The sequence below is a fragment of the Melospiza georgiana genome, chromosome 13, assembly GCF_028018845.1.
Source record: "Melospiza georgiana isolate bMelGeo1 chromosome 13, bMelGeo1.pri, whole genome shotgun sequence".
In the NCBI taxonomy this organism is placed as follows: Eukaryota; Metazoa; Chordata; class Aves; order Passeriformes; family Passerellidae; genus Melospiza; species Melospiza georgiana.
Genome location: NC_080442.1, coordinates 422,832 through 446,310, shown reverse-complemented (window position 1 = coordinate 446,310; position 23,479 = coordinate 422,832). Strand labels below are relative to the sequence as shown.

General features: G+C 39.3%; 1 protein-coding gene across 1 annotated transcript in view; it reads right to left on the bottom strand.

The window, feature by feature from the left end:
* KLF13 (KLF transcription factor 13) overlaps positions 1-23,479 on the bottom strand; it is a 29,479-nt gene extending 6,000 nt beyond the window's left edge. The window contains exon 1 of the mRNA XM_058033804.1: positions 22,534-23,479. Coding sequence (XP_057889787.1) covers positions 22,534-23,074 — 541 coding nt within the window. The 5' untranslated portion in view covers positions 23,075-23,479. The remainder of the gene's footprint in view (positions 1-22,533) is intronic.

Below are 23,479 nucleotides of genomic sequence, written 5' to 3'. Positions count from 1 at the left end.
CTGGAAAGGATTCGGAAGTAACTAGAGCCAGCCTGTTCTTATGATATTACATAAAGGTCCTTTGTATTATTCTGTATTTTTCAACCATTGTATAGTGAGGCAACTGTACGTAGTTATGGGAAACAAAATCTAAAGAGATGGTGGCACCAGATCTGATGTCTACTGAGCTTGATTTGTACAGTCCTTTTAGTGCACATATAGTTTTAAGGACTCGTTTCCTATATAGAGAGCCTCCTGTACAGACCCTGGAGTAATCTGTTTTCTGCTTCAGCAATTCATCTGTCTGATATCCAGCATCTGAATATCAATTTAAAAAGACAGCAAGTACTGCCTAAGCATACTTTAAAAATAACCTACTATTGACTGAAATGCCCAAACAGTTTGAGACAATTATGAACCTAACCATTTTCCAACTTATAATGCAAAGATTAGGCAATTGTACATGAAGAATTTGAAGTGTGCTATCCACTGTCCTACAGATTACAGTAGGCCAGATTATCAAGTCAAACCACATACTGGGGGCTATTTTTTTCAATTTACCTAATGTAATAGCTCTGCACATTATGTTAGCATGTTCAAGCACATGTCAAGGCCATGCAGTAACAAAGAAATTTGTATCCTGGGAATTCAATGAGTGTCTGCAAAACCAGAAACAGTAAACCAGAAACAATTTTCTGTGATCTTTAATCTGTTCTGCTGCTTTCCAGAACAGAGTTGAATGTTGTTATAAAAACAGACTAGAAGCCTGAACATGCCACTGGATGCTATTCTTATATTTCTACATTTTCATATACATAATTAGGAGTATATTTAGAAACACAGATCAGCAGGCTGGGTGGGGAGGACGAGGGGCAGACAGTTAAGAGATGTGACTGAAGAGGCTTTCCTCCAGGAGAGGAAATGCTATCTTGGGAAAAACATTCAGCCAAGCAGACTATGCTCCTTGAGATGGGGCTATTACTTGGAAAAAACCAAACAAAAAACCCTCCAAAAAATGAGGAAAGATCATTCTTCAGTAGTACTGACATGTATTGATGGCTATTTTAATTTCTGATATTCTCTTGTTTATAAACAAGTTCTTTTGCATGGTAAAAAAAAAAAAAAGCCATAATCTCAGTGCAAGAGAGAATAAGGCTTTGATGTTAGGCAAATGGTGGTTTCTTTATCAAGTATTTAAAAAGAGATCAAAAATTTCCAAAGCCTCAGATTTTCAGATTCCTATAATATGAAACCACTTAGTTTTAAATTAATGACTTTAGGGGTGATATTTCATAACTAAATAAGCCAAATGCAATTGGGTTTTTTTACATCTGCTCTTTGTGTCTGTCCAACAGCTTTGGAGTATCTCGGCCACCTTCACACACATCTAACAGAGGTAGCAGATTCAGCAATATTAAGCTTCACTAGTTCCAGGGAAATGAGGATGTTTTAGTAATGTTCTCAGTGAAAAGAGGAGTTATAGGGTGAATTAGACTGTCACTAGACACCGGAAACTTAGTGTGGAAGTGTGATGTGAATGCCCAAATCTAAGAAAAGCTCCTGTTAGAGTTCCCATCTTACTGAACACTGGCACATAGGACACACAGCAACAGCAGCTAGGTTGCATTAGGACCTGCAGACACAAACATGCAAAGTCCTGCTAATTCCATTATCTGTCATGTGACCTTTTTTCAGGAACTGGAGTTCTTAGAATTCCTGCAGGCACAAACCCAGGCATCTACAAAGTTCATTCACTTTAAAATGTGAACGTCTTTATTTTGACCTTAACAAATCCAGTCACTACATTTATAAATTACTGGATCTTATGTCGCCTGTGTGCCTAGGAAACTGCTACTGAGCAGGACTGCAACAGCTACCATAACATCCATGATTGAAATCCTTGGTCATTTTCTGTACCTCGACATTTTCATTAAGTTATTTAGACATGAATGTTTATTGAAAGAGGAATTTCCAAGTGGCAAGTTTATATTTGAAGTCCATGTGTGTTCCCGTTTGCTGTGGAAGTGTTTGTGTTACTCCATCTGGGAGCACAGATTACACCCTGTTACAGCCACAGTAACTAGAACAACTCAAATAGCAAATGACGAGCACACATGGTCAGAGACTATAATGATAACAGCTACAACGCCAGAGAAATATAACTAGTGAAAAATTCCTGCCCTAGCCTTAACCACAGACAGATCTGTCTGAGAACCAATATAACTCATTTGGTGTGTTCCATGAAGATATCTGGTCCTCTTAAAAAAATTAACACTCACTTGCACCAAAATGGAAACAATTTTTTAAAAGCAGATTGCATTCTATCAGTTATATTCTCAGCTTTAATTTCAAACTTGTTTGATAATGTCTTAAAAACACCATTTATAATAATTTTAACTACTTAACTGGATTTTTATCAGCCACATTTGCTTCTCTTTTGTCAAAGCAGAATCATTCAAGCCTATTCCATCTTTTTTTTACCCCTCAGGATCCTCCATCACATAATCTTTCTATTGTCCAAAATATGCATCCCATCATATTTACTGAATCTTTTATCAAGCCCAAGTTGAACTGCTCCAAGTATATATAGCTTACCATTTTTAAAATAACCATGTTTTTTATCCTGTATTTTTGCACAGTGAATTAAGAATCTGAAATTTGATCCTGCTTTACCAAGTCATTTTCTGCCTGCCATTTTAACTCCTGATTGACTCCTGTTTAGTTCTTGCTTCATCTCTGCTGCACACCACTGTGTGTACAGTAAATTAAGTTCTGCGTTCCACTCCCAGCTGAAACCTAGTTCCAGACCATTTCACACAGGCAGCAAGTAGTTAGAAGCTATGTTTCAGGATCTGGAAAATAATTCTTACAGCAAATTTGCTTTAAAATTAAATGGCCACAAATCTAATAAAAGGAAATACTGCTTTATTCTTATCTAAGATTTTGAATAGAAAAGGGAAATAAAGGCTAAAACTATGTGGGTAACATTTTGCCTGCTCAATTGAAAAATCAAAAAAACCCATTGAATTGCAGAATTTTGCAAACAAAGAAACCCATAGTAATTTTATTTTTAGTTGACCAAAATGTTTTACTTCTTTCAGTATGGATTTTGTAACACTATTTAAATTCCTTTAGCTCTGGGGACAGTTTTCAAGACAGTGAGGATTTTAATCTGAAATGAATTAATAAAATACACTAACACACAACTTTTCTGAAACAAAAAAAAGTTTAAACAATTTTCTGACTACTTGTCAGTGAAAAACTGTCCACCAAAAAATGTAGTTCCTGTAGCTCTTGCTAGTAAAGAAATACAAACTTTCTAATATTCTTCATTAACATTTCTTGGCAGCTTTCTATCCATGAAGACATTTTTATTAAGTGACTAACTGGAGATCTGATCTTTGAAGGGAACAACTTCAATAGGGATCTTTGAAGGGAACAACTTTGTGCTTTCTACTTCCACTAAACTCCCTGTGTTTATAAGCACAAGGGAATTCCAAAGACAGCCAAGGGTAATGACCATGAAAGTTTATCCTTCACAGAGAAATCTTGGAATAGATTTTAGATCTATGCTGAAAATGTGGCTGAGAATATGCCCTGTGGCATTGCACTATGACCGAAAAAGCCTCGGAGATTCTCCACAGCATTTTAAGTACAAGAAACATTTTCTGGAGTTGCGCTGAGCTGCTTTCACTTCCTTCTACTTTTGTCCTCTGGAGTCATTTTGCAAACTGGTGGTAAAGTGGTGCAGTCTTCAAAACACTGGGTCTGTTTTGAGTTCTTCCTTTAAAGAGCTAATGTGCCACACACTGCCATGATAAAGAAACAACCAACCCAAAGCTCATGCTAGAAAGACAAGCACATTTTCCAAATATGTATTTTTATGATCTTCTCTGCACTGCTACAGTACAATTCCATACATATATAGTGAATTTTGTTTGGTTTTCTTCTCTCTAACTATGTTCACACTGCTGTTCCTTTCTGCAAGAGAGTACTCCAAAACACAGGTAATCTTGCTGGGCAATTGAGAAATTCAATCCTTTCCTATCAACTGAAGATCATGAAAAAGCCCTTAAGGGTTTCCAATTTGAAATTCATATCTGTAGACCTGATCAATGAGATGCTACTTGTTTTACTGCATCCTTGTACTAAGACACAAAATGCCAATATTGGCTTTCTCCTGTGCAGTTTGTCACTTCCTGGTTTCAGAAGAGTTCATGCTCTATCTCCTCCTTACACAACCCTTCCCAGTCTTGTGTGTTCCTTTCACTTTTGAAACTACAAAAAACCAGTTGCACTAGGCCAGGGCTTTGTGAAGCTCTGAAGTCAATTATAACACTACATCAAAACACAGCTGGGGTGGGTGGGGATGTGGATGTGTTAAATATGTTACAGAGTTTTTCTCTTGAAACACAACCAGAGATAAAATCATTAAGGTGAGTTTAGCATACAAGATTACTTCTTTTTATTGCAGGGCCTAGATATATGGACACAAATTTTGAAATCATCCTCTCTAGAAGTAACTGGAGTTTTAAAAGCTATTTCAGCAAAGAAGCTGAATTAGCTGAATAATTGCATGCATTGAACCAACAGCACTTCCATAACTTTCTGAATAATTAATTAACCTGGTCATCCACTCATCACTTAGGTATGAATGTGTGCATCTGATGACTTGATTTGATGCATCAGAAGAATGCAGTGGAATAGAAAAGCCAGCAGAAAGGCAACTCTGAAAGTGAAGGATCAGAAAGGGGGTGGGAGGGAACAGACATGTAATGTCTAAAACACCCCTATGGCTTAGGGATTCCTCATCACTCTTTTAGGCAAGGGTCACAAATCTGCAATTACTAGCAAAATGATGGGAGTTCATTCAGTAAAAGTTGATGAGGGCATCTTTGGTTTTGCTCCCCTCCCCTGCTTCCCGTCACAAAATTGCTAGGAGCCACAACAAAGAAGGCAAGAATCAATGTGCTTTCTTGTTGGTATCTAAAGCACTGAAATTTAGCAAAACAGCTCCAAATCCTTAGCAAGGTGTTTCTGGGGCACTTAGGGTTGATCATATACAAACATAGTAAGAGTAGGTCCTCTCAGATGTAAACTTGCCCATTGATACTCTGGTGTTCTGGTTAGTCATGTTAGGTAAGGAGATGCACACGTGTCTTCTCACAGAAGTATGAGCATGAAGGATGGTCCCCACATGTCACAGGGCAGGTAGTTTTCTTTTCAGGGCTTCTTTTTTAAAACTTTGTGGGAGCAACTGCATTACTGCTGTATCTTCCAGGAAGCCTTGTCAAAGTCTACATAAATATTACCTCTCTTGACCCTTTTCTGTTGTATTTGCTGTAGTTTTGCTATGTGACTGTACTGATAGCATGGGCACTCACTATCAGTAGAGGAATACCTGTTAGTCTGTAAAGTTGGGAGCAATCAAAACTCTAGCCATCTCCTACTGGTAGGAATCCATCATGCAGAAAAATGGTAATTTAGACAATTGTATGACATGGTGTTTACAATGCATACAATTTCAAAAATAAGGTATTGATCTCCTTATAGTCCTATATGGATTTATCATTGTTACCTAATGCTCTTTGTGGATTCCATTTTAACACTGAAACATAAAGTTCACTATTTCCCTCTCTTTTTCAAAGGTTTGGACACATGACCAAAAATGGAGACCTCTCATCTACAAAAAGGGAGACATCTGAGCCATTAGGACACCCATGAGGCTGGAAATGTACCCAACTAACAGGGACAACTTCCATATCTAGGAGAGTGCAGACTGGAATGGACCCTGCCTGCCCCACAGGAATAACTCCTATTGATCGTGCTTCCATTAAGTGCAATGCCTTTGCTAACATGGACTTGGGCCACATCCAATTATAAAAGCAGCATTTTTTTACCTTCTTGCTGGAATATATGGGTAAATAAAGCTCTTATACTGAATACCAATGACAAGCCTAACTTAAAAAATGAAAGGCAACAGCCTCAGTGACAGAGAGTTTATGTTCTAAGATATTGCAAACTAAATGTTGGGGTTTCTATCAAAGTGAAGTACCAGCAATCGCTGCATATAATTTCTGCTGACTAAGCCTAAAACTCTTACTAGGGCTCCTTATCTCTAAGGCATTAAATCCTAGACCAGTGCTCAGTAAAATAGCTGAAATCCACTAATTTAAAAGAGCAGCAACTTCCACTTGATTTTGTCTCTCCTGTGGATTGTTCCAAGAATGGAGATCAACAGCTGACTTTGCATTTAAATGCCAGATAATTAAATTCTGTTATGCTGAAATGATGAAGTGATGAATTCTGGGGAGAGGAAGATGTATCTCAGCTATGTATCATTTGCAAACCACACTGAAGTAGGACACTCAGCAAAGAAGAGAACTCTGTAGTATAGTAGCCCTTTAATTACTGTATTTTTCTAATTTTTTCTACTCAGCTGTAGTAGATGTAATAAAGAAGGATGTAATATGTAATATTATGTAATATTTAAGTAATTTTAAAATTATGTAATATTTATGTAATTTATGCAATGTAATAAAGAAAGATGATTATTTAAACATCTATTGTGATTAGAAAATAAAAAAGCATCTGTAAAAGAGCCTCAAAACACATCTAGGTATTACTGAATGACAAAAAGCTAAATGATGGTGATTTGTTTTCCTTTTCCATTGGTCAATTAAACTTTTAAATAAATATACTTGAAAAGAATACTAAAAATCAAAAAAATCTGTGTGCTAATCAGCAAATCTGACCTATTGCATCACCCCAGCAAAGGAATTTCAGCCTAGAGTTCTTGCCTTGAGCCAAAAATTTGTTGTTTAAGGGACTTTCTTCATTCCTTTCATACAAAGATTGTGGCTTCAGCGCAGGTCAGAAAATTCTGGTCTCTTAAAACAGACTAACATTGATGAAGGTATGTGGGATTTTGTTCTTTTTCTGTCTTGTTGATGAGCCAATTCAAACCTTTTAAAGTGACAAGGGACTACAGTAGGGCTCTCCAAATGCACGTAATAATAAAGCACTGTTTTTATTGAACAAGTCCAGTTAAAAGTTGAAAGTAATAATGTGGCCCTTTATGAGTACATATGCTGGACTGAGGCCTTGTTCAGTCACCTGAGGTCTCGTGTTACTCCTGTTGCAGCACCCTAGCAATACTGTTTTGTTGTCTGCTACAAGCTTTTCAGCTGCACCACTCACCCTATGTTAGAGCAAACAAGGTGATTAATGGCAATGTTATGCAGACAGCAACTGAAGCCAAGAAAACAAACTCCCCAGACTCGATTCTTTCTTCTCCAGGAGGGAAAAATGTCTATCTGGTAGTGGAAACAATAGATCCAAGTGTATCAACAGGGAAGGTGCAATTAAGGTACCAACAGAAGCATAAGTTTTCCATTACCGACTCCTGTCTGGATCCTTCCTGTGCTACCTCAGAACTGCTCAGTCTGTTACCCAGCCCACTCTGCAAACCCAGAACAGCTCCAGATCAGACATCTGACTGTTAGCAGCTCCATGGGAGCTCTGGACTATGACACTCCTTGTCACCCCATCCTTCTTCAGCCCACTCTTTACAGTCGACAAAAACACTACAGTCTCACTACAGGACACTTGCACCTCTCTTTCCAATCTGGGAATTTCTCTTTGTGAAGCCCAGGATTATGCACCAACAGAGTTCACAGGCTCTCAAGCCATTCATTCTCAGTGGTGTGATCATTGCGTAGAGAAATTATATATGTAGCAGAATTAACCAATAGGTACTCATAGATCAAATGGCAGGAACCAAAAATGGCATACAGTGACTTCTTAATGTCATAACTTTTTTCACAAGATTCTTTCGCAAATATCTCCATGGATAAAAACTTGAACCTGAAGATGCTCATAGTGCAAGAATGTTTGAAATCAAACTGAAACTTCATAAACCATCCCTGTCTGTACAATGACCACAGGAACAACCTCTGCAGTGGTTTAGACTGCTTTCAATGAAAGTCTCCCTCACAAATTTTTAGTTGCGGTGACTTTCAAAAAAATTTGCACAGTAATGTTCATGATCTGTGGTTAGACAATGGAAATATTTTAAGTGGGAGAGCAATTAAATAGGTAATGACCTATATTAATCTGGTGTGAACTGTGAGTGAATTCATGCTTAAATTGGGAAACTTTGTCTCCATGAGCTCTGCCCAACAGTTGCATGAATAGCTGGAAAGAAGGAATCACATGACCTCATGAATCAGTCTTTTCTCTGTTGACATATCAATGACTTTCTTATTATTCTATTCTATCAAAAACAGGATAATGCTTGTAAAAGCAAAGCTTATCAAATTAATGAAAGGCTGTCCTGCTATGCAAAATAACAGACTAAAGGATTATTCATCTAATCTGAGACCTGCACTTTATTTATCTGAGTTCTGGAAGACGATGAATGTCATTTGCCTCCAACTGAAGCACACATACTTTGGCACGAACAGACCTTGCGGGTAAGTTATGACATTTCATGTGCACAGCAGCTCCCAGGATTCGGGGACAGGATGAGATTTCATTTTGCTAGAAGCCAAGCAAACAGAAGTTAGTGAAGTTGTCTTTGGCTGTAATTGTGAAATGTCTCCTTGTGAACTTTTGAACTGTTCAATCAACAACATCACAGTAACACAGCATGCCTGAAACATGGGGCTTCAGCATTTATAAGCACAGCTAAAGCTGTAAAGCTAAGTGAAAAATCTGATATTGAGAGTTTATTGCAACTGTATGGAAGAAAGAGGGAGCGGGATTTCCTGTTATTTTATTCTCATTCTGGCTGGATTCTTTGCCAGAGAGCAAGGTGGTGTTGAAGTAGTTTATGAGCAGCATCTGCCAATGGCCATATTGAGCATCCAGCTTCAAGGAACTGGCAGCTCTGGAAAGTAGTTTTATGGGCTGATAATCAAACACTAGATCTGTTGCTTGACACAAGGCAGCTACCATTCAAGGTATACATGAAATTATTGCATATATACTAAAATCTTCTGCTCAGATTGGTAAATCACCCTCCCTGTTTAAACAAAGCTTCAGGTTTTTTGTATACCATAGAGGAATTAGGTTATATTGTAACAGTTCTAATGTTCTAAACTGCCCACTTTTAAAACAGGTAAATTTTTTAGAAAAAACAATTTGCAATTCAACATCCAACTCTTGCAAGTCTCATTTACATGTTCTATTTTGTAAATGCTTTCCTTGTTACTTTGCATCTCCTTGCAGCCCCTTCAACCACAGCTGTATGAAAAGGAAAAAAGAGCACAAGTTACCTGCTCCTTTCCAGTTCCAGCTTTTTTCAGTCTTTTCTATGTGTCTCTACCAATATTTTAAGCACATACCCATGCAGGCCTCATTCTCATATCAAATCAGAAAACAAGTACGAGAAGGTTTTCAACACTTCTCTCGTTAACACCTAGGGCGCGACACGGCCAAAGCGCGCCTCAGCTGCTACGAGCACCCCGCCCTCCTGCCCGTTTGATGTCGGCTTTGAGGAGGGCGGGCGCAGGCTCGGGGGGAGGCGGCCCCACCAGCTGCGCCTGACGTGTCAGGTCACAGCGTAGGAGAGAGGCCATGGCCAGGGCTGCAACTCCATGAATGGAGCGTTTGCTGCATTGTGGAGGATCCAAGTCACGAACCAATTGTCTGAGTATGACTCTGGATGTGAGACATAACTGAAAAGCTGAGATCTTACGTAGAACACAGACATATTTCAAAGACAGCTTTGCCAAGGGCATCTTGGTATATATAACATACCTTTCAAAAATAGAGAGGTGTTTTCAAAAAACTATCTTACTACGGACTCACAAAGAGTAATCAACTGGATTCCCTTTTTCATGAGCAAATACTTCTTTTCCTACTTTTCCATCTCAAAAGTGGTATTGAAAGGCACATCTATACTATTTTAAAATTTCTAAAATATACACACATACGCCATGGCCCCTTTAGCAGCTCTGTCTTCCCTTGCCTACTGCACCCATGTCTTCATTGCTTGCCTTTACAGAGCACTCTGTAAAGTGTTAAAACTCTGTTAAACCCAGTTATGTGTCATTGCAGAATATGGTTTATACGTATGAATGATGCCACAAGGGCTGCCCAACAGCCACCATTTTCTCTGTAAGGATTTAAAAACCTTATTCACATGTAAACCATTTCACCTTGTGAGAGATCAATGATTCATTAGCAGAGATTCTCAATTCTATGGGTCCATATACCTCAGGCAAAAATTCAGTAGCTGTAAATGTAGGCAAGATGTAGTAGAAAGGTCCCTATTACTTCCCAAAATATAAATTCCTAGTGCTCCAGCACATTTATTGCTGCTCTTCTACACTTGTTTGATTAAGTGTGCAGATCTATTCCCCAACAGACCTGCTCCTCTGGGTTAGGAGAGGAAATCCACTGGTCTTTCTGGATTTCTGAGGTGGAGCACCTGTTTCCTGTTTGCAGGAATTTAGTTGACCACATTTAACACGCCTGACGCACAGGGGCTAATGAAGTACTCTAAAATACAGGATTTCATTGTGGCCAAACTTTTTCAGGAGAAGATTCCTGGGATAGGGGACTTCTATGAAATATAATAGGAACTGCACCATTACTATGGAATTCTAGAAGACCTCAGTATCATGTAAGTCTGCAGGCTAGTTCCAAAACCCTAGGCACAGGATATAATTTTTACTTTGAAAAAGATCACAGATTCCCTGCTGTTCTTACTTCCATTTGGACTCTTGCTTAATCTAAATCTAAAGTCCTAAATCTGAGGACCACAAAATTATTTGAACCTTATTTCCTGTCCATATTCCTAGCTCCTGCTGAGCGCAATTCTGGCAACCTTGGGTCTTGGGCTGAGATTCAAGAACTGCAATATGCAGAACAGTGAGGTTCATACACTTGAGTAATCGGGAGGTTCTGTTACAACAGACAGACTGTGAATAAACCCAAAGAAAACAGGAATTGCAGCTTCATGAGTTGTGGTGTTCTACCCTGACTTAGCTTTGAGGGACTGAGATGATCCAATCATTGCTGTTGCAGCTTGACAGTGCCAAATGGGACAGCTTATTATTCATCCCAAAAGATGTGATGCACAAAGTACATTGAACTTGATTTTCAGCCAATTCGTTGGAACTTGTTTCTACTTTCTTTTTAAAATTAGTTTTTAGAGCTCAATTTTAGAATTTGTGAGTAATAGACAAATAAGAGAAAAACTTAGATCTTAGAAAAAAAATGATTCATCGTTACACTGCACAAAAGCAGGTATGTGTTTAGCATTTTTTCCAGAAGAGAAATACCTCAGCACTGTAAAGTTATGTACACCATGCTGTCTGCATGCTCATCAAGGTGTGTTTTATAATTAGAAGAGTCAAGCACAAGACAGACCTAGGAACTTAGGACTCTTTTTATATATTAAAAAATTAGATATTAAAAAAAACAAAGGTGGTCTGATTTCCAAGTGAGAAACATCTGTGCAGTGAAAATTACTGTTGCTCTTACTGTGTTAGTCTGTGAAACCACAATATATGTACTCAAATGAAAAAAGTACCAGCAGTCACTTTTTCATAAAGGGAATACCACAGACCTTACAAGGCACTGATGAGAATGGTACAGCCTCCTTAGAACTATCTGATTGAGGAAACAGTTATGTGATAATGTGGATTTCTTTGCAAATGGGACTGGAACTCAGTTCCTCTAGAGTATTCAAAGAAGAAAAACTATCAAGCACACCAATCACATCAGCTCCTTGTGTTTTTGTAAGAAATTTGTGTAAACCTCTAAGAAAGCAATTTGCATGTCAGCACCAGAAAGACATAGCTTATACCAAACGAGTTTGAGTCTCCTGCAAACAACAGTGGTCATATCCAAGTGACAGTGTGTATTGTAATCTTTCCAAGGATACTCCACACACAGAACCAGAGTTAGTTCTTGGAAAGAGGCTTTAAGCAAACATTTGGACAGAAGTACAGCAGAGGTATGGAATGTTTTTCCAAACTAATTAGTCTGTAATTCACCTGCAAATGCTAACCTTAGGACCACAAGCTGATGACATAACCTCAGAAAGTACAGCTGCTTTTTCAAGAATTCATTACAAAAGCAAAGCACCAGCCAGATAACATTCTCTCAGAATGTTTTTGTAACTTATTATATTCTTGATGACAAAAAATAAATTTTAGTAATTTTTGCCTTAAAGACAAAACTTAATCTAGTGATTTGTACAATCAAGGGGAACTAGTCTCTTGCATGTAGAAGTTAAATTACGTTCCTGTAAGCAATCTGTAAGAACACCAGTTAGGATTCTTTTTTTCACTGAGAGGTTTGAAGTTAGATTGAGAGGAGGGAAGTACTCAAATCCTTATGAATCTATCAAACATGGTGAAAAGAAGAGCTAGGGTTTTTTTCATTTTACAGAGTCCTTCAAGGAATTAACAGCAGCCTATTAAATAATCTCATTTGAAATTATAAGGGAGAGAAAAGGAAGTATCAAGTAAAAGACATAGGTTTAAAACATCATATCATCACAGAGGTGATTTTGTTTTGATAAGGTCACTGATATTGCTTTCTCCAGAGGCCATACTGCTCAGAAAAATCACATTCAGAAATGCAGATAAAACAGACGAGTTCTACATGACTTTTTACCAGTAAGCAGTGTTAGCAAAAAGTCTCTAAAATGTGCAGCCCTTCACCATGCAAGCCCTTTTGGTATGAGTCGGGTGAGAGTTTATCCTTGGAGTGGAAAGCTGTATTTGCTTAGTCCACATTGCTTACTGGAGACATCAGCCAATTCCAAATACTGCAGGAGGGTAAGAAGCAGAATCACAAAATGTTCTGTTCTTTTCGTTGCCTTTTTTTTTTTTTAAGAACACCCCTTTGGGGACTGACTGAAACTTTTCTTAGAAGATACTGGTGCTGAACATCTGTACTTTGACAAGCAGTGTTTAAAAGCTGTTTCTCATTACACTTTTGTCTCTGCAGTATATAGTTAGAGCTTTGTAAATTACCACTTTAGTATAAGGTATCTGACAGTCATGTTCCTAAACACATTTCATCTGCACGTCCCAGTTACAGAGTCTGGGACAAGGTTCATGGTAAAACGTTTGTGCCAGTTGTTGTACAATATTTGCTTACATCAGTGAGCACAGCAAAGATAACATTGTCATCTGCCTGACCACTTCATTCTCTGAAAGTGACCAATGACACTTTTTAATTAAAATGGCTCCCCAGAAGTTACACTGCTCCATTTGCACTCCAAGCTCCAACAGATATTGGCTTAAATCATATCTGATTTGGTCAGTGAGGTGGTGCCCTTAATGATATTATCCTGCAGACTGAAAGGAGATGCCAACACAACAAAACTCACTCAAGCTGAAGGAAAATGTGGAAAACTGGTGTAAATCTTTCAGCATGGTAGTTACCTCGATCTTGTGTTGTATCTGAACTCATTTGCAGATGAGACGTTAAGAAAGCTGTGGAGTTCCTAAAGGAATGATGAGTAACACTGTTCCCACAACTCTCAGTTATGCTCCTCATAAGGTTACTGTTTCTGACCCCCCACAAACTCTGCAGTCATTTGAAAACCTCCAGCTCTTACCTGCGCTGCAGAATCCCTTGCAGCAGTGCAAGGGATTCTGCAGCGTTGGGTAAGAGCTGGAGGTTTTGGGCACAGGGAGAATTCTCCCTCCAGGTTCCACTAGTTGAGCAATGCTGAGTTAATCTACCAAGCTGAGACAGCCCTATTCCCCTTTCAAAGTCTCAGCAGCGTATGGAGGAGCGGCAGAATCAGAGTCAGGGTTCACTAAAAGTTATATTTAACTGTGCAAACCCACTTTTATGTGTATTATTAATGCAATGCGATATATATGCATATTATATTTGCAGGTGGTGGGTTAGGAAGAGGTTTCTTTCCCAATGAAACACAAGATTCTGTGCTTAAAAACCCCCCTGTGTGTTTCCTTGTTAGGGACACTGAGAGTTGTTTTTTTTAAGACAAGTAGCAGGTGATTAGCTAGAGATAGTCTTACCTCATATCATCCAGCTTGAAGTAAAATTGATTCTATTAAATTCACACCTAGCATCTACTAAAATTAGTAATCAGTAATTAGAATTACTTTGTCTCATGATCAAATTCTACATCTCCTCTGTCATTTGAAAAAAAAAAAAAAAAAGAGCTTTTTTGATACATTTCTTATAGACCTGTTTATGCTAGTAACATGTAGGGTACCTCCTACCTATGTATGGGTACCTATAAATTCCAAAGTATTTGCTTTTCTGGTTGCCCACATATTTGCTAATACATTTCTATTTAAGCTAGAATTTGGTTCCAAATGTTGCCAGTCTGAGTAATTCTTAAATGCTAGCAAGAAGAATTCAGCAGTTTTCAGTGATGAAAGCTGAGGAAATAGATGGTGTTTGCATTAAGGGCAAAATATATATCAATGAGAATCCAGTCTGAAAGTAATCCTTTGGGGTATCTAAGAAATTCAGTTTTGTTTTGGCCATGTTAGGAGAATTCAGAAGACATATTTACAAATACATCCTGAATTTATTACACAGTCAGGCTAAACATTCTATTGGCACTGCTTGTATAGACATATATACAGCAAATGGAAGTTTCCATTGGCTTTGAGGGGCTTTCAGCGCTCTGAAAGCATAAGAAAGCTGCACACAATTTACACAGGGCTTGGAAAATATATCAATCACCAGAACAATCAAAAACTGCCATGGCTCCTATATATTAATGCTCATCTGCAGTCCTTCTGCTGGCAATTAAAAGAGATTGCAAATTAAAATTCAGTAAGTCCCTACATATAAATAACAAAAATTAGTCCATGGTTCTGTGAGGTTTTAGCAGCATCTCTGTTCTATTTGTTATACCAGAATAAGGCCTAAATTACTAGATTAAAAATGTAGGAAAGCACTATATTCAACTGGGACGTTTGCAAGAATGTAAAATAGTCTCTAAAGTCCCAGTCTAGTATGTAAATTTGTACCAATGTAATTTCATTTATTTACCCAGAAAATGCAAAATAAATATTTCCCTGATCTATCAACAAACAGCTCATAATTTCACCAAAAATTTGCAGGAAACATCTGAATGTACTAATCTTTCTCAGCTGCCTCCATTCTAAGTTCCTGTAGTGGAAATACTGACGGTTGTTTACTTTAAAAAAGCTCAATACATCACTTCTGGCTGCTGTACCTCACCTGATCTTACTCTAGAAAAGTTAGCATTTCTGCTGCTCTCCTTCACCAGCTTTAAAAGCTACTGTTGAAGATAGTAAGGCCATAACTAGCACACCCATTGTCAAGGGATATTCTAGATAGCTGCAGGACCGAGGCAGATGGAAAGATGCAAAACATGCAGCAGCAATACTGTTCTTTCATATGACTTTTTCAAGGTCCTCTATTCCAAAAACTCATATAACTTAAAACCAAATAATAGAGAGTGGTCTGGTAGGAATATAGTGTGCAATAAATCTAAGATAGCTTATTGGTCCATTGACTGTAACATCAGCAGATACCCAGTCACCAGTATTTTGCCTATATTTCCTGAGAGCACTACAAAAGGACTGTAAGTGATTACAGCAAATCTTTTCCTTGCACTAGAGGTCATTTCAGGATATGCTTACTTTAATACCATTTGACTTGTGCCAAGTTCTTGGTTAGTAAATGCTTTTTATGTTTAGGCTGCAAAAAAGCTTCTGAGGTCGTTTTTCTACAAGTAACCACAACGGTGGCAATCTGAACTTTAAAAATTTTCCTTTTATATTAAGTGGAGGCCGTCTAAGATCTGCTGAATCTGCAAGACCTGAAAAATACAGGATATGTGTGTCTGACTTCAGTGCCTGCACTTAAATAACCCACATTGTCTAGCTATTGTTAAACTGAACACAGCAAGATAATGATCTCACTGCCCATGCAAATCTACCTCATAAAAGCCAAGTGGGTAACAAAGGGAAAAAAGTATACCTATAGAAATTCTACAGAAAGGACCCTTCAAAAGTTGTCCTGCATTTGAACAGCAGAGTATTTTTTTGGCTCTGTCAGCACCAACTTCCAGACAGCTGATCCAAGATTGGAAGGGGGTGGGGGGGAAGTTGGAACATGCTTAACTTAAAAAACAGAACTAGAAACCACATGTCCAATATAAACAAGTTCCAGGTTTCTGGTTTTGGATGTGCCCTAAGCATGTTCAGCCAGACAATAACACAATGGAACAGTTGTTTTAAATGGTTAAAGGTGCCTTCTTTTCAGATGGAATCCAATTGTGAGTTTGTTTCATATGGAATTCCAGTTTACCAAAAGGTTTGTTTATGCAAAACTTCTGTCAGATAAACTTTCCAGTGTCTTGCAGAGAAATGCTACTGCAGGAAAGTCTTCTGCAGATCATTTTGAACACTCTTGTCCATAGGGCTGTGATTAATTTCTAATACAAACACAGCAATCAATTGCAACTGTCCATTCATTAAAAACCTTGCCTGCCAGTTTATTCCCGACTGTTTGTAAGACCTAGGTCTTGTCACTGAGAAGGAAAGTGCTACTACCAGTGCCTAGGTTGAGGAAAGCAACTGGAGGGTCATCCCTCTTCACTACTTCCAATAGTAATAGGTTTCATTATGCTGGCCCTATGTCCCACTTCCATGCTAAAACAAAAATGGTTTATGAAAAGAGAACTCTGTGATGTTTCTGATTTTTCATTAGACACATAGCTGTAACAATGATAAGTACAGTTTTACTTTAAATGTTTTTTACCTACAATGTCTAAATTCTGTTGTTACCAGAAACTTTATTTCTATGTCTTCTGCATGATTAATATCTCCACAAAGACTGAGGAGAAAGAGGGGGAAAAGGAAATAAAGGGAAGCCTTTCATAGAGAAACCTGTATAACCATCAGGACAGGTAGTTCCCCCTAATAGCTAATATTAATCAAGTGTGTGGTAAATACAGATGTCATCCAGCTGGGTTCTCCATGCAACTAATTTAGCCCTAACTCTTTTGCAGCTGAATTAACTGAATCTTACTATTTAGTCTTGAAGCGGCCACATAAAAGGAGTGAGTAGGAATTGTTCTACTTTTCTTTCTGACTTCAGGTCCTTTTGAAACATGTTTTAAAATTTGTTTACTCTTTAAGAAGTTTATGCCCTGTGTTTATTTCAAAGACTTATATTAAGAAACTTATAGCATATATATTTTTTTGCTCTCTTCAATGAACACAGATTGTTTGATCCAGGTTTAAAATCAATACTTTTAAATAAGAATTTTAGTCTTGAGACAAATTGCATTGCAGGGGGAAGACTCAGACAGGACTTTGAGGGAAGTTGTTCTATGTTTTCTACTGACTTTTTTTATATGTTGAAATTTTCTTAGAGGGAGTAAGAAAGCAGTTGCAGAGTACTTTCAGAGGAAACACAAACAATGCATTGAAAATCTGTATTGTTTTTAAAAATACAGGTTTATTAAATGAGTTAAGATCAGCAGTTTTCAGAAAAAAAGTAGCAGGCTGCTGAAGTTCTTAACGCTGGGAAAGAAGGCTGTCGCCTTAGGCTGGAAAGACAAATGTTTTGTGAGGCTGATATTTGAATCTGCCCAGAAGTCACCATTTGGGCCCATCTCAGAAAAAAACAAACAACAAAAAATGTATAGAAAATGTTTTGATGCACTCAGCGAAGTAAGGAGTGGAAGGCACTTAAGGGACACAGCAGCCTAGAGGTACCTTGCAGCTTTTGGATAATCTGGGTGTATGCTAATGAGACTGAAGGAAGCATTCAGAGCCGACAACTTTTAACACAAGAAATCAAACCCAGGAGGCCCAACAAGCAGAAGGACAAATTCATTTAGTCTTTTTGCCTTTGGGAAATCTGTGCTGGGGAAAGGCCTTTTCAATTTCCTCTGGCATCCTGTCCAGAGGGAGTGCAGCCCTCCGTAAGTCCCGGTATGCAGAGCAGCCAAACTGGCAGCTCAGGAGGAAGGATTCAAGCACCAGCACCACTCATTTCATCCTGCTGTAGACAAGAGCTGTCTGCAGTCCTCTTTTGCACTGCTCTTGAGTAGCACAGAAGGCCCTAGGTTGAGTTTCTTCTCTTGTAATCTTTTCCTTCAAAGCCTTGGGTCTTCACCACCACTGCCTACCTGCTACACACCTACACATATATGCCTTCAAGAGTCACTGTGTGCCTAGAGACAAGCTAAAAGCAACCTCAGCCAGGTCTAGTCCATGGGTTTTTATTTAACTAGCTATGGTTCTGGTAATTGGCAGGTGCTAAAACGGAAGATAAAGTTTATTTTTATGATAGAAAAACTTGTTTCTTCCATTGGTTAATTAGTTTCCACATACAGGGATGGCATCTTTATTCACAACTTAAGGGAAGCTGTGCTTCACTGTTTTGTTTTGAATTAACATAGTGTGACCAAATCAGACTTACTAGAACTGAAAGTGAAATCCAAACCTCTATTTAAAATGGGTAATTTGTACTTTACATAAAGGCCTCTTTACCAGCCTGAACACAGACCATATACTCCTCCTGTTTGTCCAGCCCAACTGTTATGCTCTTGTCATACTTGACACAGCAAGGTCTGATTGCTTTATTCTCAGATTGTTTTCAAATACCAATTACTAAGACTCCAGGCTGAGACTGGTGCCCAGTTCTCCTTAACTTCTGCTAATTTGTGCAGGCTCATTTAATTCTGATGACTGACTGAAAGGCTGTTTCTGTGTTATGATGTGCTGCTTAGTGCTTAGAACTAGTTAAGTTTAGAGGGACAGTTTAAAGGAGTTAAATGAAAGTTTATTTCATGCTTTCTCTGCATTCCTGATGGTGATGGTGTGCTAATGGAGGATGGCTAATATCTTGAGAGGTCCCAACGATTTGGTGGGGAGCTGCAATGCACAGGATTCTTGTGATTCCTGCTCAAAATGCCATTGTTTTTTCTCTATGTATAAATGTGTAATACAGTGCAATAAGCCAGGACTCTCTACAGTCTCTCAGAACACAGTGGTCCTGGACAAAACTCTGTAAGATTGTAGCCTGTAGACTTCTGTTAGGCTCTGTACTGTCTCCCTTCTACCACTGGTGCACCAAGAGACTAACTGGTTTCCAGTAACTCCAGAAAATGTGCTGAAAACCTTTGCGCTGAAAACCTGCTCAGATGAAGGGGAATTCTGTCATGTGAATTATTTATCTGATTTTTTGTAAGTCCTTTGTGTTTAGGAATTTTCTCAGCGGAGAGGATTTTTAAAATCCATGCATCAATAAAATCTTTTTTTTTATCAGTGGAGTCAGTATAACTTAGGATAAATGGGGGTGCTGCCTCTATGGACCACAACAGCTTCTGAGATCCACAAGAAAAGTATCTGAACTTGACAACTACCCACTGACACTAAATATAACCTTCTGGTAAACATTAAAACTTCAAGGGCTTTGTGGCTGATGATCATGTTGAACTCCAGGACATTCAGTGAGACTAGAGTAGAAAACATAAACATGAAAAGAAACATAGGGGGATGGGAACTTTGAAAGTTGGTGGAGAGAACACAGAAGATTTTGGTGATTTTTTTTTTTTGCCTGGTTCAAGGGTTTCCAGTGTAATAAAGCTGAAGTATTCATAAGGCTGAGACAGGTTAACCAGTAATGTACAAAAAAGCTCACAAGAAACTGTGGATTGCTCCAGCACATTTCGTCCTAATAGGAGTACTAAAAAACACTGTGCACTGAGTAAAGAACAAAAAGCAGATGCTCTTGGCATTTCCATCTTGGTTCTTCTGCTTTAAATAGGAGAATTAGCATCCTCTGCACTATGGTTTTTACTTCATGTATATAAGCTCTGATATCTGGCTATAATTATCAGAAGGATTTCACACAGAGCACCAAACAGCTGGAAAATTGTACCAGCTCTCAGTCCCTATCAATGTGGGCTGGATTTGATACAATAGTACTTGGAAGGCTCTTTATCTCTTTGACATAAGCTCAAGCATCTGGTCTATCCTTCCTCACACCATGAAGACCAAAACCTTTACTTTTTCAGCAAAGTATCAGACAAGGACAAGCAAGTTTCTAAAGCAGATCATAAACTGTTTTTTCAAGTATCTCTTGCATGATCATCTGTTATCTTCTAGCCTGCAGTGCTGTCCTCAGCCTTCAGGTCACCCCTAAATACCAGCTCATCTAGTCTTACAGCACATGGAAGAAGTTCTGCTCCATAGCAGAAGTTTTGACCACTCTTAGCAAACATGGCTGGGACTTAGTTGGATCAGTGTTTAAAGCAGCTTCCATGTGTAGCTGGGGCACTTTCACCACTGCTCTGTGAGGTGGATAGCCATCACCCTGTCTATCTGACAGCTGGGCAGACTGATGTGTTACTTGACTAGTTCAGGATGACTAGAAAGCAGAGAAGACCCAAAGCCCTCGTTCTAAAGCAGTAAAACACCAACGTGTTTGTAAGAACAATCATTTACCAATGCTGGAAGTGATCACTTTCTCTGTTAGCTTAACTCTTATTGTCTTACAAACTTTTTTCAAGGCTGTAACAATTTATTTTAAAGACAGAAAAAAAAATGCTAACATCTTAGAAAATATTCTGCAAGGAGAGTAAGAGGCATTTAAGCCTGTTTAAAACTCAGTCCAAACAGAGACAGACCTGTTGCCAGTGAGGAGGAAAACTTGGCAGCTTTGCTTAAAGCTTCCCACACAGACACTGGAGACGAAAGAAAACAAAGAAGCTGTAGTCCCTGAGGGTCCTGCCACTCCCTGGGCAAAAACAGTCCCTTCCCTGCTTTTCCTTTAGCTCTCAGACACACATGTGCTCTCTTAGTGCCATTAGTACAGCAATAACAAATTGAGCCCTACAGTCGTGGAAAAAATACAGGAAATGAAGAGTTAAAAAAAAAAAGGGAAAAGAGAAAAAAAAAAAGAGAGAGCTTGGAGGCGAGCCAGCGTCCCCGAATGACTCCACTCTGCCGGCAGCCTGGAGCGACACTCCCTGCCGGCCCTGCCCTCCCTCCTCTCCCGGCAGGGCGGGCATGCCCAGCCCTCCTCTCTTTATCAGGGGCTGGAGTTCCCCTTCTTGGTCTCTGGTTGGTTTGGAAACCCAGAAACGTTGCTAAATTTATCTTCCCCTTTCAGGACAATGGCAAATGCCAGCAATAAGAAAGCAAAAGAACTGAAAATTAATGGAGACAATTCCCTGCAAGCCAAGTGGAAACACCTTTTCTGTGTAACTCCCAAGGCGGCAAAAAGCAGTTACACAGTGCAAAGCAGGACAGGCTGCCTGGGGTGCCAGGAACACACTGTTCCTTTGGCTGTGTGCCACAGGGAATTGTCCATCCATATGCTCACATTTGATGGGGCTTTCTTCTCTCCCACAGAGAGCAAAGCATACCATCAAATTAGACTGGCTCTTACTTTATCTCAGGACAGGAAAAGCTGAAGGCACACGGAAAGTAAGGCCAGCATGGGTGAGGCTGACACCTCAGAGCTAAAACTGCTCAGGAGTTATGTCATGTTTAATTCTGAGGATCTCATTCTTACTGCTCTTTTTAAGAGAACTGACCATACATCTTAGCAAACTAATTTGCCATCTGAAATTACTCAGTGGAACATCTTGCACAAGTCTGCTCTAGTCGGTGCAGTGCCTCCACACATGTGCTATGATTGGTGCCTTCAGCAGAGACTGGGCTCCTCAATTTTTGGTGTCCCCTTTCTGACTGGAAGCCATTCTGTTTCCCAGCACCAGGCAGAGGCATGAGGTGTGGCAAGTCATGGGGCCTATTTCAAGATGGCCCTCCGAATACTTTCAGTGCAACTTTCTCAAGGCTTGCAAGACTTCCACTTTTTCTGTGGGTGTGTCTCATAAATTAAAGTAGCAACAAAAAAAGTGCTCAGCCTTCAGCAAGAAGTAAGCACTGAACACTGATGAGTACAAGTTACTGACTGCATTCAAATGTTTTTTTCTTTTGAATTTGGTTCTACCCAGCTGCCAAAAGTGTTTTAGACACTGCCTATATCCCCCTCTCTCCTCACTCATGGTGTCTCCTTGCGACTCGTGTTCAGCCTCTCATCTACCTTCTGCTTACTCTAGCTTTCCCAAAGTGTCTGCTGAAAAAAGAAACAGATACACAGCCATGTAGGTGCCTCTAGAACATTTAATTTAAAAATATCAAGAGTACTGATACTTGCATGGGAAGTGATAAGCTGATATAAAGAGAGGGACTGGAGCAGGGAGTAGGGAAAATGGGGAGGTAAGAAGTACTGGAATGGAAAGTAGAAGACACACAGAACAAGAAGGCCAGCAGCTAAAAATTACAGCTTGGTACAATCCACACAGGTGACCCGCATGCCGTTCCCTAAGACATTAACAAAAAAGGGCAACATTAGCTTTGAATCTATGCCCAGTAAGGGTTTATTCCCAGAGGGTTTTTTTTTGTTGTTGCTGTTTGGTTTTCCCGAGCTTGAGTTCCGAGAGGTGAAACCATAACAGTGGCCAAATAAAAGTTTGTTTGGTTTTGTTTTTCATTTTAATTACCAAGCTGTAACAAATAAATCTCTGGCTGGATTATAACTAACCTGTATGGGTCCTTAGATGAGCTTTAAGATGGGAAGATTTGCCATAAACTTTTTCACACCCCACATAGTGGCATTTGTGCTTTTTCTGGGGTGATCCAGGGTCAGTCCAGCTTCTTATGCGTTTGTTCTTTTGTCTGGGGCTTGGTTCAGTTACTGCAGCCAGGCTAGTAGGTGTGGCTGCTCTTTCTCCTCTGCTCTTACCAGCTGAAGACAGACTTTCTTCCCCAAACTCCTCAGGAGCAATAGAAATGTGTATTTGTTCTGTTACATCAAGCGTCTCTGTTTTTTCCGTCCTTAGAGCAGGTGAGTTTGGGACATGCTGGTTCAGATCTGCTAAAATGCTAGCTACCACAAGTAATGATGATCCATTGTCTTTCCCAGTTTCTCTGATTTCCCGTCTATCTTCTTCATTGGATGAAGGAAATATTGCTGCATCAGGTTGGGGATCAGGCTCCCCTTTAGGACTATGGATAACAGCACGACTTGACATAGAAACAAGGCACTCTGCTGCAAAATGATCCACATATGCTGCTGTTGCCATTTTTCATAAGTTTAAAAAGAAATCCAAACAGATGAAGACAAAAAAAGAAAAAACAAACCCAACACAACAGCGCTCTTCCCCTTTTTAAAAAGATTACACAAGCAGACTTTTCCCTCCCTTATTTCTTAGGATCGGTTTGTAGGAGTAAAGGCTGATATCGCAGCCATCAAACCCACACTTTGTTCGTGACGATCACACCCAGCTTGTCACTAAATCGAAAAAGCGTTGGCGGTCCAATGGAAGAGAAAAAGAACAGCAGATAGATCCTGGCACTGGCAGCTTGTTGCTCGGAGCATGGATCAGTGCCGTTTTTCAAGAAGGCAACGAGCTGGCGATGCAGTCTCGCAGCCCTCCCATCGCGCTGTGACAGCGGACCCGGCGCTCCCCGTTATCGCTGCCCGGAGC